Source organism: Necator americanus, chromosome IV, assembly GCF_031761385.1.
Source record: "Necator americanus strain Aroian chromosome IV, whole genome shotgun sequence".
NCBI classification, from domain to species: Eukaryota; Metazoa; Nematoda; class Chromadorea; order Rhabditida; family Ancylostomatidae; genus Necator; species Necator americanus.
In genome coordinates this window covers 24,126,958-24,140,737 of record NC_087374.1, presented here as the reverse complement: position 1 = coordinate 24,140,737, position 13,780 = coordinate 24,126,958, and the positions used below count along the sequence as shown (strand labels likewise).

The window sequence follows — 13,780 nt, the reverse complement described above, 5'->3', positions numbered from 1 at the left end:
GGTGCAAATCAAGTCTTGACTTGATCATCGGCTGGCCCCCGCAAGTCATTGTATTAGAAGTCATTAGCCAACACGCGTTCCGAAAAACCTCAACGATTACCAATCGTAAGATTCGTAATCGTTGAGGTTTTTCGGAATCAGTAAAACTCATTGGAGCATCGCAAGTGGATTAATACGCCAGTGACTTTATGACTTATATATATATATATATATAATTTTATGACTTAATGATTTATATATATTATATATTATATATATAGTCTTTCCAGCAGCATAGAATTACAATCGGTTCATTTCAAAACTGCCTATTAACAAAGGTATTTTTTGTCCCTCCGGTTGAAATTTGATCGGCTACACAACCTAGACATGTGACGCAAAAATCCGCAGCGAGCAGGATTCGAACCTACGCGGGCAGAGCCCAATTGATTTCTAGTCAATCTCCTTAACCACTCGGACATCGCTGCATGTTGACACGGTTAATATGAAATACAAGTAACGAGAAATTAATCTCTTTGAATAGTGGTTTTTGTGAAGATCAGGTTTCTCTGAGTAAAATGGATGTTCCAAACATCAATCTAGAACAATTTAAGTATGTAAAATTATCAGAAATTTAGATTCCTGCACGCTAAAGTTAACGCTGCCCTATTGGATAGAAAAAATCAGTGCACCTGCACTGAAATCAGTTACCGAGAAATCAGCATGATGACTAAGTCAAAAAAAAATCCACAGGTATGCTCTTTTACTTATACTGAGTGCATTAAAACTAAATTAATAATTAATAGGTGATGGAACCAGAAATCGAACCTAGATTGTCAGTTGGTTCAAAAAGAAAAATAATAAGTAATTTTCTTTGACGTTTGGATTCTTCGACATCATTCAAAAATGGGTTTATCCCGTTCGAAAGGCAACGTTAGGAAGAACTTTTGATGACGAGTTGTCTCTTGAAGCAGGATTCGAGTCGGCGATGGCGTCACACCCATGGCTTTAGTTGTACGGATATAAAAAGCGGCTTTTGCAAATGAATTGATCCTTTCGCATGCTTCTGAAGTTTTTTACTTCTGGAATGGAAGAAAGGTGTTCTTGTGTGATAACTGAAACTGAGTCTCGTACCCCACCCGCTACTGAAGGGATTTTAACATTGAAATCTTGTGGTCACGCCCTCAAACATAAAAAATGGAAGTATTCGTCTAGTAGTTAACAAGCGAGTGCCACCAGCCTCGCCAGGCTGAAAAAAATGGATGAATGAACAGTCGAGGACTCAAGAAAGGTTTAAGCTTATGTTTTGTTAAAAGAGCGATGAACGGAGTTGCGACAAGAACGCGAAACGCCTACAAATCCAGGAGACAAGTGGATCGAGAGTATCCATCGATGATCCGTTGAACCGACGAAGCAACTCCTTCACGCGCACGAACATGGAAGTGCGTAATGTGGATTTCAATACTCGTATCGCGCAGGTGGCGAGAGTTTCTTCGCTGGATAACTCGCCGGCCACTAATCCACTTCGTGCACTTTCATCTCACATATGCGGACGTAAGGTGTTGCGTCTTCGAGCTGAATGATCAGCCCGGCACTGTTTCTTTAGTTTTTTTCTGGATTCGTAGAGACTGTTTCGCATTCCCGCTACATACTTACTATGCTACGTACGCTATGCCACATAATTCCGAACGTCCCTCATCCACCTGCTAGGGTAGAACTCAAAATCGAAAATTCCAGCAAGTGCTGTTTTTCAATAAGAGCGAGGAACTTCAAAAATAGCTGTAAATAACGGCTTACTTAAGGTAGCCGCACTTTCAGAAGCAGACGTTACTAAAAAGGGGAGGGAAAAAGGATCCATTGACGACGGCTGCACTTAATGAAGGATATCTGTATCTATTCGCTGATGTCAACTGTAAGATAAAAAGTGGAAAGTACACGGATGAGAATGCAGCTGTTAGTTTGCTCTAATTTCTGAATGGAGAAGAACGAAAACAAGAGAAAGATCGAAAAAGTATAGACTCGATGTACTTTACGAACCTCCCATTCTATGCCAAACTTCTCAGCCGGGACTAGGATTCATGAACATATAGCTCACCAAAAAACAACTTCATTAACAAATTCTTCCGTTCTTTCGGAATTTGAATATGCGGAAGTCTTACAAAGATCTTTTCATAAAATCGAATGGCTTTTCACATTGGCAAGAATGATAGTCATGGTAACACAGCAATTTGTTCGCTTGAGGATTTCCACAAATATCAGATGGGACCGATTTCAAAGAAAAAACCGTTCCGCAACAAATGAAGATGAGAAAATATTTTTTGTAGAGAACTTAACACTCAACGTTCCGCTGTTACATCACCGGAAGGTTGGAAAATTTTAGATCTCTAGATCTAAAGTTTTCACATTTTCGCATTTCTTTTTCCTCTGGATTACTTGGCTGGGCAATTTCCGACAACAAACTTTTCTTCTGCTTCGAAGCACAAGTTTTTCCTTTCTTTTCACGTTCTGCGGAAGGATTACAAGAAAAAACGTCCAGAATGGTTATACCGGTAAAGGAGAGAAGGCTACTTCAAAAATAACCATGTTGGTCATGTGAACAGAACAGACATTTATGACTTGAGTAGACTTTTGTTTTTGTATGATGAACAGTTTCTTTTCCAAATTCTATAATTTCACAACTTTGTTGCAGTCTCTTCTAAATTTTTAGAATCAGGAATATTTTTGGAATAAATAAGAGCGGAAGCAAATGCATGGAGCGGAAGACAACCTTGAGCTCCTCCTCTGTCTGAGATCCAAAGTAAGGATGTTCGTCTTGTTCACGCTGCTCAATAACCTCACCTTGCATCTCCAGAACTGAAAAATATCAGATGTTGTCAAAAAAGTGAAAAAAAAACGAACAGTAAGTCGAATACCTGGTTCATGCTCAGTGTAGCCTGCGTCTGCTTCGTTTTCCTCATCAACAATCGACTCTTTCATGAACGACAACTGCTCTTCGTACCATCGGCTGAGATTTTTATTGTTTAACATTTCAGGAATTGATAAAATGTCAAAACCACTGGATTGACGGCTCATCGTGCGCTGAGAGCCTCGCTGCGATTCATGACTACTCGCCGGTGAGGACTGTTCTTCGACAGCTTCATCGACCGCGTTGTCAGCCTCATAGCGGATGTCATCAATGGATTCGGGACTCTCTGACTGTTCCTCTGTTTTAGGTGAAGACATTTCTGATTCTTCTTCAGGTTTCAGCGATGTCACGTAGAGATGTTCAGGCATTGCCGGTACATCGCTTTCCCGTAGTGCCGAATCGGCAGCACGATTAATTTGATCGAGCTCTTCTTGAGTGAGCTCAGGAACGAGTTCCAATCTCGTATCTTTCTCCAAAGGTGATTTAGTTATATCTCTTGGTTGGGAATCTGCACGAGGAGTCATGCTTATGCCTTCCAGCACACTCTTTGCTGCTTCTGCTTTCTGCATCACATTCTTCAGTTTACCGAACCCAAACCCACCGAGCGGTGTCCTGTGCAATAGCGATGGCGAGGATTGCTGTTGAGTGGGACGTTGCTCAAAACTGTCAGAACTAGGCCAATCTCTTCCGGGTGCTGCAGGCAGAGAGGCGGATGCATTGACTGCTGCAGCATCCTGTTCAGCGAGTTGACTGATACGAGCAATATGCTCCAGCTCCTCTTTTGTGAGTTCATTTTCTGACTCGGACCGAGTATGACGAGGCTTCTCACCACCGTACATGCTTTCGTCCTCATCAGCCATTTGTGCAATTCGATTTATATGGTCAAGTTCTTCTTGTGTGAGCTGGTCTGCATCTATCGGTGACGTAACTGGCACATGCGTAAGAGCATGGGGAACTTCGTCCTGCAGAGCGATTTGTGTCACTTTATTGATGTGATCAAGCTCCTCCTGCGTAAGCTGTACAGTGTCTTTGCTACGGAGATCAAGTTCTGTAGGTGGTTGAGTCTCAATTCGACTGGTTCCTAGAAAGGATAGCTCTTTGCTTGGTTCACCTATGGTTGACCCTCCCAATGTGTCTCTCGCCCCTTCGGCTTTCTGAACAATATCTTTGAACGTTTTCATACCAAAACCGGTCAAAGGCTTCATACCGAACAATGACCCGAAGCCGCTCGGAGAGGATTTTGGTTCAATAACACGCTCGGATGAGGCAACATCACCAAAGCTTTTGGTCTCTGTGTCTCGTTTACTGTAAGCCAAAGAGGGTCTGGAGTCATCATGGAACTGGGCGTCTTCCTGCATAGCCAACTGATTGATTCGAGTAATGTGTTCGAGTTCCTCTTGACTTAGCTGGTTCACATCATTGTGGACGAGCCCTCCGCTTTCCCTTCTCTTCGCGATTTCACCCGGAATTCTTGTCTCGGAAGTACTATCATCCATCATTGCTAGTTTGTTGATGTTTTCGATGTGTTCAAGTTCTTCTTTAGTAAGCTGGATCGCATTCTGTGATTCTTTCGGTAGTTCAGAAAATCCAACATCTCTTGTTGGCTCCCTCGCACGAGTTATAGGCTGTTGAGACGGTGCTGTTAGCAGAGACGGTTTCATCTGCGGAAAATCCTCTATTGTCTGCTTTGCTTTTTCCACATTATGGATGAATCCTTTGAAAGCGTTAATGCCGAATCCTGAAAACGAACCGGAAGCCGAAGAGGTCGCTGATGGCGGTTCCGTGACCTTTCCACCATCATAGGCGACAGCTCCACTGAGGTGCCGCACACCAATGGAAGACGTTGGTCTTGACTCATAAGGTACCGGTTCATGTAAGAAACGTTCGTCTTCAAGAGCCATTTGGTTGATTCTGTTGATGTGGTCGAGTTCTTCTTGAGTGAGTCCGCTAACTTCACCATCATCTCCTGAGTAGTCGTCCTGTTTTACCACTTCACTGATAGCACGAACACTCTCTGACTTTCGTCCAACACCAGGAAGTTCGCTGGGAGCAGCATCTCTTAAGCGATCCCCCTCATTCACGTCATCTTGTGCAGCGAGGAGGTTGATGCGGGTAATATGTTCAAGTTCTTCTTGTGTGAGCTGACTAGACCCCGCAAGAGAAATGTTGGACAATTCGTCACGACTGGATTGTCGCATAGTCTCTGGTGTTGAAGTTTCGTTAATCTCATGTGAGGTCGTGTGTTCAGAGGTATATCTTAGTTCTTCCGCTTTAACAACACCTTTAAATGCCTTAATGCCTAGATCTGCCAGAGGTTTGAACTTAAATTTCGAAATGGGAGAAGATGACGATGTATCGACGCCAGTCATTTGGGTAGATGTAGCTTCAGGCTGACTCGACATTTCATGTGACCGAGCATGGTCGTCGAAATGGCTTTCTTCAAGCAACGCCATTTGAGTGATACGATTGATGTGATCAAGTTCTGCCTGCGTAAGTTCGGCTGCAGAAGATGGAACAGTCTGCTGAGAGGTCTCGAAAGCACCCTCCAAGACACCGTCTGAAGTCATTCCTTCTTTTTTTGTTCTCAAATCGGTGACTCTAGCAGTGGAAACAGATAGTTTGCGGGAATCGTCCTCCACTTGTTCGCTGCCGTCGCGGATGGACATGTGACTGCGTGGGTGTGCCTCCATATCAGTGGGATAAGCAACGTTCATGTCCTGTTCAGCTAGTCTTGCTATCTTTTGGATGTGTTCAAGTTCTTCGGCCGTTAATTCACCAGAAGGGGCAGCTGTTGGAGCTGAAGATGGTGTCGCTTCGGTTTCACCGTTCGAACTTCTTCGCATATCAGCAGAGAAAACATCCTTAGCACTCCACAGCGCCTGACTCGCCTTACCAAAGAAAGACTTAATGCCACTAACGGAAGATTCCAGCGGTGACGACGAAGATGAACGACGGCGGATCTCCTGGTCCTGTGATTCCTTCTTCTGTGGAGCAAAAGCTCCTTGCTCTTGAGGGACTGACTGCCGTAGGTCGTCCTTCGCAGATTTTATCTCTCGTGACATTGCCGTCGTCATGTCTAGCTCATTTTCCACTTGTCTTATGTTCAGAGGTTTCATCGAATTATCTTCTGCTGTATCCTTTCGTTCGTGGTTTTCACTGTCCTTTTCAACCCTACGAATGGCATCTTCGATGGATCGTATTTGGGTGTCGTAGTCTTCATCCTGAGAGTTCTGCGAAAGAACTAGAGAGATGTGCTCCGATGATTCCGTACGTGCTGTCATTTGATGGGGTAGCGGCATTCGGAGTACATATGGTGTCCTCTGTTCTGCCTTTTCCAGTACGTTCTGGATATGTTTCCGCTCCGTTTCTGACAAGTTGTCCATATCGGGCAAAACTTGCATCGCTGACGAACTCCTAAAACAAGGTTGTGATAGGTTTCGAGTAGCATTCGCAAGAGAACAGAGATTGAAAAGTATTATATGAATAAGTAGGAGTTGCGCTTGTTTACAGGAAGAATTATTCCTGCTAATACTACGTAGAACCGCCGTCGAACGTCTTGTTTTGCTCCGGCATACAATGGCCCATTTTTGAGATAATTGATCAGCCAATGCCAACGGATGATGATTTCTTTTTAAAATTATGATACTGCGAAGTAATTTCGAACAGGCACAAATAAGCGAAAAACTGTGAAGGAGTGAGAAAAAAAGAGTTCCAGGGAGCTCATAGGTGTCTTCGCCCCATCATCCCATTGAGCACGGAGATAGACTAAGCATCAGAAAATTGATGATGTTGGGATCTCTCATAGAAAGTATATACGGTGGTATAAAACACGAGTATGAGCGTGGCAAAAAACAAAGCAAAAACTAAAAAAACGCAGGAAAACTTGAGAAACGGCTTGAGAAACTTCTACGACAATTTATAACACCCCCCATACACACGTCGCCTTCACGATCCGTTTCCCACGCTGTTTTTCAGGATGATTAGAAAGAATTCAGCGCTGCCACACTCATACTCGTCATCTACACCCCGAACTCTATATTGTACTTGAGAGATCCCGACATTGTCATTTTTGTAGTATGCTTCCTTTGAATTTGTGAGCCGCTCATTTCGGTTTAGAAGGGCCACTGTTAAAGAACGGAAAAATGCATCACATATTACAGATCTTTTAACTGTTTTTAAACAGATGGTAAAAACAGAATATAAGCGAGGATTCTGTAATTCAGATCAGGCGAAAAGTCGAAAATTTAACAGAATTCGGATAGACCTGGGCATTTACCCTTTTTGCTACAGCTAGCTATAGTTTCTTTGAGGATGGCAAGAATTTTAAATTTTTACATTAGCACGATCACGTGGGTACGTTTAGAAATGTCGTGTTATTCTTTAGAGGCAGCATGCCAGAAATTTGACGTGGTGAGGGAATCCGCAGGAAAAGCTAGAGATGGGGTTTTAGATTCCGAGATCCGGAGTGGTTCCGCTCATTCCTTCATAATCGTTCTGAAACACGGCGTATGAACCGCTTTATTTCCCACGAGGTGCGTTAGAACGTGCCTCCATGTGCACGCTCCAATTCCCTCAGCAGTCTATTCATTGATTTTATTTGAATAGGTTAGTGATGAGACCTCATTAATCTTCCACCGCTCGCACGTGAATGGGGTGCCGGTCCTATGTCCTATGTCCTATGTCCTTGTCTATTAAGGAGAGATCTGCGGAACCACGGCGGATTCCCCAACCTACAACCCATCTCTAGCTCTTCCAGTGGATTTTCTCACCACGTCAAATTCGTGGTGCTTTTAAACCCCGATCATGAGACCATGTTGGCGTTTTGCTCGAGGCGTCCTTTCAGCGTTTTTCTCTGTGAATCTTTTTCTTTGCAAGAAGTAGAAGCTCATGAAGAAACTAGTGCTGGAGCATTTATTTCACTTATATTATTATGAAGAATTTTGACATACACTATTTGTAGTAAAAAAAAATATTTTAGCTTGAGTCCAAGTCTGCTAAACGACATGTTCCGCTCTCTATTGCAAAATTGCACTTGATAAATATTAATCGTACTTTTCACATGCTTAAGAATTGAGAATGAAGGGGTTGGAGTTGACCTACGCTCCTGGGCTGCGTCAATCTCTATATACAAGGCTGAAGAACTACGAAACCATCGTACCTTCTGGACATATTCGGCGATGGAAGTCTGTTCGACTTGCTGAGAACCGACAGAACATGTTCAAGCTCGGTTTGCGAAAGACCCTCTAAGGCCCCTTCTGGAAGTTTCAATGGGCTATCCGTAGACGTGTGCGATTCAGCACCGGAAGACCTTCAAAATTGTATTATGTTCTAATGATGCGTAACGTTCCTAACGAGGTAGGCTACTATGATAGAGGGTCTCCTACTACGATTTTTAGATTTTGGCCTAGAACATCATTTATAAAGTCAATAAGAAATAAAAGTTAGGTGAATTTAGAAGCAGAAAGTGAGATACTGTCGTAGTGTACACAGGACAGGTGAATTTCTAAATTGACACTGAACAACTGAAAAAAACCGAGACGATTCATTAACAAAGGGGGTAACAACAAGCACAAATTTGGAAGACATGAAAGAAAATTGAAAGAACTGATAATTCTCACTGAATTTGGCACCGTGTCTACGAGTACGCTCTGTAAAATTTAAAGATAATTTTCCGCTTTTTTGTACTACTGTATCCCTTTGCGGTCGCTACACGAGTGGTTGCTATCTGTGTTTGGTGGCCTAATTTGCAGCGAAAACATGCATCCTGCTGAAGTTGAAGCATGATTGGCTCTTGTGCTAGAGAGAACATCTTCTTCTGAACATATTCCTTTGTTGAAGCTAAGGAGAATTGCATTAAGGTATATAACTCCTGCCTGTCGATAGAGTTACTATGTCTGTGAAACAACTGCGCGACGTCTCTCTACGAGATGGAGCAGTGGTGATAAATCACCACTGCTCCATCTCGTAGAAAGCGTGGCTCCCATTCGTTTCTCTTTTTCTTTGCTGAGCGTGTGATGCAACAAGGAATTCGCTCATCTGTTCTCTCCTAGTGGAGCACGTTCAAGAACGAGGCGACATGTAGCTCGGTGCAGTTGCGTAAGCGGCTGCGCTCGAAACGGTGCGGTGAAGGGCAGCTGTTTACGCACTTCCATCCTGACCACCGTGCGGCTTTGAGCGCAGTCGCTTACGCAACTGCACTGAGTTTCATGTCGCTTCGACCCGACTACACCCCAATAAACTGCTTGCGCACGCGCCACTCAAGAGAATATTTGGCCAGAAATCACCCCCGTGACTACAAGTTGCGACTATCTCGAGTAATATGAGCTATTAATATGGAATTAATAATTCAATAAGCGATCAACCCTGCCACGACTCCAGCGACAATCACTTCCTACCCGTGATGTAACCATTCCTTCTCTCATGAAGCGAGATACGTTCATAATAAACTTGAGTTATGTGTTTATTTTTTCAGTATTTATTAGCAGAACCCAGAGTAGGAGATCCACATTGAACACCACTGTTTAGTTGTGGGCTTTAATCGCGGGAATTTGGATTAGAAAAAAAGCTTCGAACTCCCACCTGCGGAGCAAATTTAGGATATCGCCGCTCTTGTCTTCTGACGCTTTTCTGGATCTTTCTGGAGTGGAAGCACGTGTGAGAGTGGTATGTGAAATTGATGATCTTGGACGTTCAAACAGATTAGATTTCTTGGAGAAGAAGGAGAATAGGCCGAACGGAGGTACATCTTGAGGAGCAGGCTCAACTGTGAATCCAATTCTGAAATACGTGCTATTGCTATTTTTCTCATTGAATGTCGCGGTAAATGGAATGCAATCTGTGAGAATGGTCATGCCGATATTGTTAAGTGGAGTCCGTACTGCTCTTGATGTAGCAGATGTACTCTATCCTAGGTGGAGTATGCTCCACCTAGGATAGAGTACATCTGCTACATCAAGAGTATTTTTTCTTGGGTGGATGTAAAATTAGAGGTTCGTTGAGTTGTTGCATGTCTACCCGTGAATCAGAGAAATTCAGCAGACAGAAGAAAACAGTTCATCGTAAATTTGGGACAGATTCTACCAGGATCTGGATGAATGGAATTTTAAAGGAAAAAGACTCGCATCGAGTAGACTAGGAGAAGAAATAAACTTTAATCATATTAATCTGATTTGGTTATTGCTGCTAACAGCGACTCCAACTTACCAGCAAAAAAAAAAGACTGTATTGTCCTTAATGGCATCACCCCACGAATCTGAGGTGGTACGGACTTCAGGTGGAGTACTCTTATACGGGATAGTAGATTATGGAGAGGGGGTGATTTCGTCCATTTCTTCCTAATTGCCGTAAAAAACGGTCCGGAAGATGCGTGCGCAAGACTTGCGCACTTCAATCGAACTCATTGTAGAAAATAGCGCGCCGGATCGCTCAAAGCCGTATCGTTTTTTTAAGGTCAGATTATTGATGGATTACAGTTGAGTTCAAACAAAAATGTTTTTGTTCTTCATACTCATCTCAAATGTAAACAAATTACCTTCCATCAGGTGTATCACTATTTGTTTAAGTGCGAGATTTTTGCGGACTTCGTTGGTACTTTTGCGGTTCAACTATAGAGCAAGGTTCGGTAGGTATCCCGTGAGTAGCACAATAAAAGCGCAATGAATCCCGTGCATGCGGGGATCAGGAGCATCAAGAGGACACGAGGCATCAGTACAAGAGAGAGTAGAAAAGTAGATTTGGGAGTAGAAACCTCATAAGATGGATTTCATTGCAACGTAGAGGGGAAAATATCGCTATATTGGATAATCTCTCAATTAATCTACTTCACGGGGATTCGTTTCACCCACTATAAAGAGTATAACAAAGTATATAAGGAATACACAAAGAGTAGCCTCTTTGAGTTAACTGATCCATTGGGCGCTCTTGGCTGCTCGAACGAATGTTTTGTTCGAAAGCCAGCTTGTAACTAACGCAATGTAAAAGAAGAGCGATACAGCTTTCTCTGCTACTTTCAGGTCAATTTTAGATTGACTCCAGTCCAGGAACGGTTTTATTTATGCGATAAAGAGCAAGTATCTTCGTCTTCGGACATCTTACACGTGATTGTAAATGTATAATAGCAGCTTAAGTGTAGTAAGGTCAAAACGCTTACGCGGCTTCCCTCGAAGCGGCCCGAGAGAAAGTGGTGGAATCGTTGCTGGCACCACCCATCGCTGCAGTTTGCGGCGGTCCCAACTCTGTTCCAGCTGCTGCCTCCAGCGGCCGTTTCGAGCGTGTACAAGCGTGTTTCGGGGAACGGTCAAGAGGTACCCGTATGATGTGCCGCCGCGTATCCAGGAGGCTAATGAGCGTCGTTAATTGCACCGCGCGTCTCCTGATACCGTCATGATCGCTACAGTAGCCTGGTTGCTCCTTTTGTGTTACGTCTTCAAGACGCCCCGCCCACGCCACCCTCCCCACCCATTTCGTCGCGTCTGCCAATCTTACGACGATTTTTTTCCGCCGCGCTTACAGCTCTTATGATGCCTTTTAAAGTCGAACGGAAAGGAAAGTACCTGGTATTAGATGTTGTTTGAAGGTCTACATAAAGTGTGCTTGTAAATTAATATAAAAGAGAGGAAGAATGAAATAGGTTCGTATAAGTGATATGCCATTTAGAAATGCGAGTGAAAATGAAATTATCCTGTCTCGACTTGTTAGGTGGAAAACACTCATCCATTTCTGGGAATGCGAGATATGTTTCAAACTGATCGGTGTTTTGCTATTTTTTTTTACTTTTTTTTCTCTAATGATTTCTTTTTGTTTATCTAGCTGGGTAAAACTGGCATCCAACGATTAACGGGGCGCGAATAATGCCTCGCAGACATACACTGTACCTAAAGGTATATCTCGAAGATACAAAGGTCTCTGTTCGCCATTAATACAGCTAACCTGTCATATTGATTTTATGCAGAGAATAGATAGAAATGAAGCGACAAAACGAAAGAAGTTTGAATAGCCATACAAAGTTCTATTATATAAAACTGTATAAGACGTACAAGCAAGTATTGAAATATGTCAAATATTGGCATATTTCAATACTTGTTCTACATAAACATTATATCTATGTAAAATTTTGAAAAGGTAAAATGTAGAAAGGAGTTTAAAGTCTAGCTGGTGGAGCGGCAGCCGTAATTACGCGGAGGCGCGCGGTGCCGAAGGGAGGACAGGAGCGGTCAGCCGGTTTTCACGGGTACCTCTTGTCCCGCACCCGCATGTTTCGTGTAAATGCATCGCAAGTACACTCGTGATTCATGTCGTCTTGACCCGACTATAATGACCGACTCCCAGCCGAGAGCAGGGTGACGGGAGGGTCTTATGGCAAGCGCGCGTACTGTAGGTCAGTCGGCAGCGCGACGAAATGCAGCGCCGATATCGAGTTTTCGACTGAACTGACGTACACCCTCGCGAGGATCAAAATAAAATGTCGATTGCTGCCATATTTCTGCCTCGTCCCTTGAAAAACAGCTTACTGAGGTCCAGCACTTCGCGATGGAACGACGAACTCAACACGGATGTACGACTTTTCAACTTCAAAAACGTACGGTTGCGGGACGTTAGTTGTTCTAGCTCTATCTTCCTTTATTCCTTCAGTACTTTTAGTCTCCATGTCATGATCCTCAAGGACTAATGCCTGGGTTTTACGGCCCCGACTAAGTCAGCTACTCACTTTCATCCATGACTTCTCAATTGAGAAAACCATCGCCTTCTCAGATGTTTTTCAGATGAATGAATGGGAATGACATTCGACAATAAAGAACGGTCTTTGCGCTCTAATAATGCTTCTTTTGCGCACCGAAGTACAAGTCGATTAGACCGAGGTATCGCGTCGCACTGCCGATTAGTCCCCAATTATACTTCATCATACAATTTGTCTAGTATGAATGATTTCTACTTTTAGCCACATCTTTGTAGAACACTTCACGCTATGAAACTGCTATAAAACTTGCAGGTAATCCAAACCTCACATGAGGAGTAAAGGGTGAAATTGCTTCTGATGCTGTTCGCCAGTGAAGATGAAGCGTTTTGATACTTGGAATCTCACTTATCTGTGCAGTCCAACTGCAACAGGGAAAGGTCTCGCCTCTACCGCTAACTCGAAGGCGCCACTTCGAGAACAGACGCTTGCACTGGGCTTAGGGTCGTTTTGAGTCAAATGTAATAACTGTGCACGTATAGTCGGGTCAAAACGACATGATTCACGAGTGTAGTTGCGGTGGATTTGCGTACGCGTTCGAAACGGCGCGGTAGAGGTGGCAGTTGGGACCGAGTTGGGACCGTCGCGAATTGCAGCGAGTGGTACCAGCAAGGGCTTCACCACGCTCCCAACCGCTACGACCTACCGGAGTGCCTTGAGAGAAGCCGAGTACGTGCTTCATGTCGTTTCGACTCTACTATATCGTCCAGCTAGTGGTTGGTTTTCAGCACTAAGACAGAGTTAGACGAGTGTCTCATCGCTCAGACGTCTAATTCTCGCCGAATTTTAACTAACTTAACTAGCATATGTCTTAGTAGTACTCAAGACTTGAAATGTACCTGCACTATCAATGTGGAAGAGCATATTATAAAACAGAACGTAGTGTATCCCACTGCGTTCACAACAAAGGTCAATTATGTATGGTAAAAGCTTGTATCAAAGGCGGGAAGAGTTGGAACCATTTCTGTACACACTCACTGATTCCCGTCAGACAACAAATAACCGAGTGCAATGCCTTGCCCCAGTCGAACTGTGGGCAACGCAGTCAGGTGTACTGTAGTCGTCAGAGGGTCTTGGAATGGAATTGTCTTATTTGTCCTTTGTAGCGATTTTCGAAAACAATTCTGATCTTTAGGAGTCCGATTGAACGTACACCTGTCTGGAAC

At 43.5% G+C, this 13,780-nt stretch overlaps 1 protein-coding gene across 2 annotated transcripts in view; it reads right to left on the bottom strand.

Annotated features, from left to right (window-relative positions):
• The window catches only part of RB195_002524 (uncharacterized protein), a gene marked incomplete at both ends in the record, with an annotated part of 91,061 nt that overhangs the window by 45,431 nt on the left and 31,850 nt on the right, over positions 1 to 13,780 (bottom strand). For both annotated transcript variants that reach the window (XM_064199820.1, XM_064199819.1), the window contains 4 exons: positions 2,744 to 2,829; positions 2,889 to 6,295; positions 8,040 to 8,189; positions 9,461 to 9,658. In XM_064199820.1, the coding sequence (XP_064055700.1) occupies positions 2,744 to 2,829; positions 2,889 to 6,295; positions 8,040 to 8,189; positions 9,461 to 9,658 (3,841 nt within the window). The remainder of the gene's footprint in view (positions 1 to 2,743; positions 2,830 to 2,888; positions 6,296 to 8,039; positions 8,190 to 9,460; positions 9,659 to 13,780) is intronic.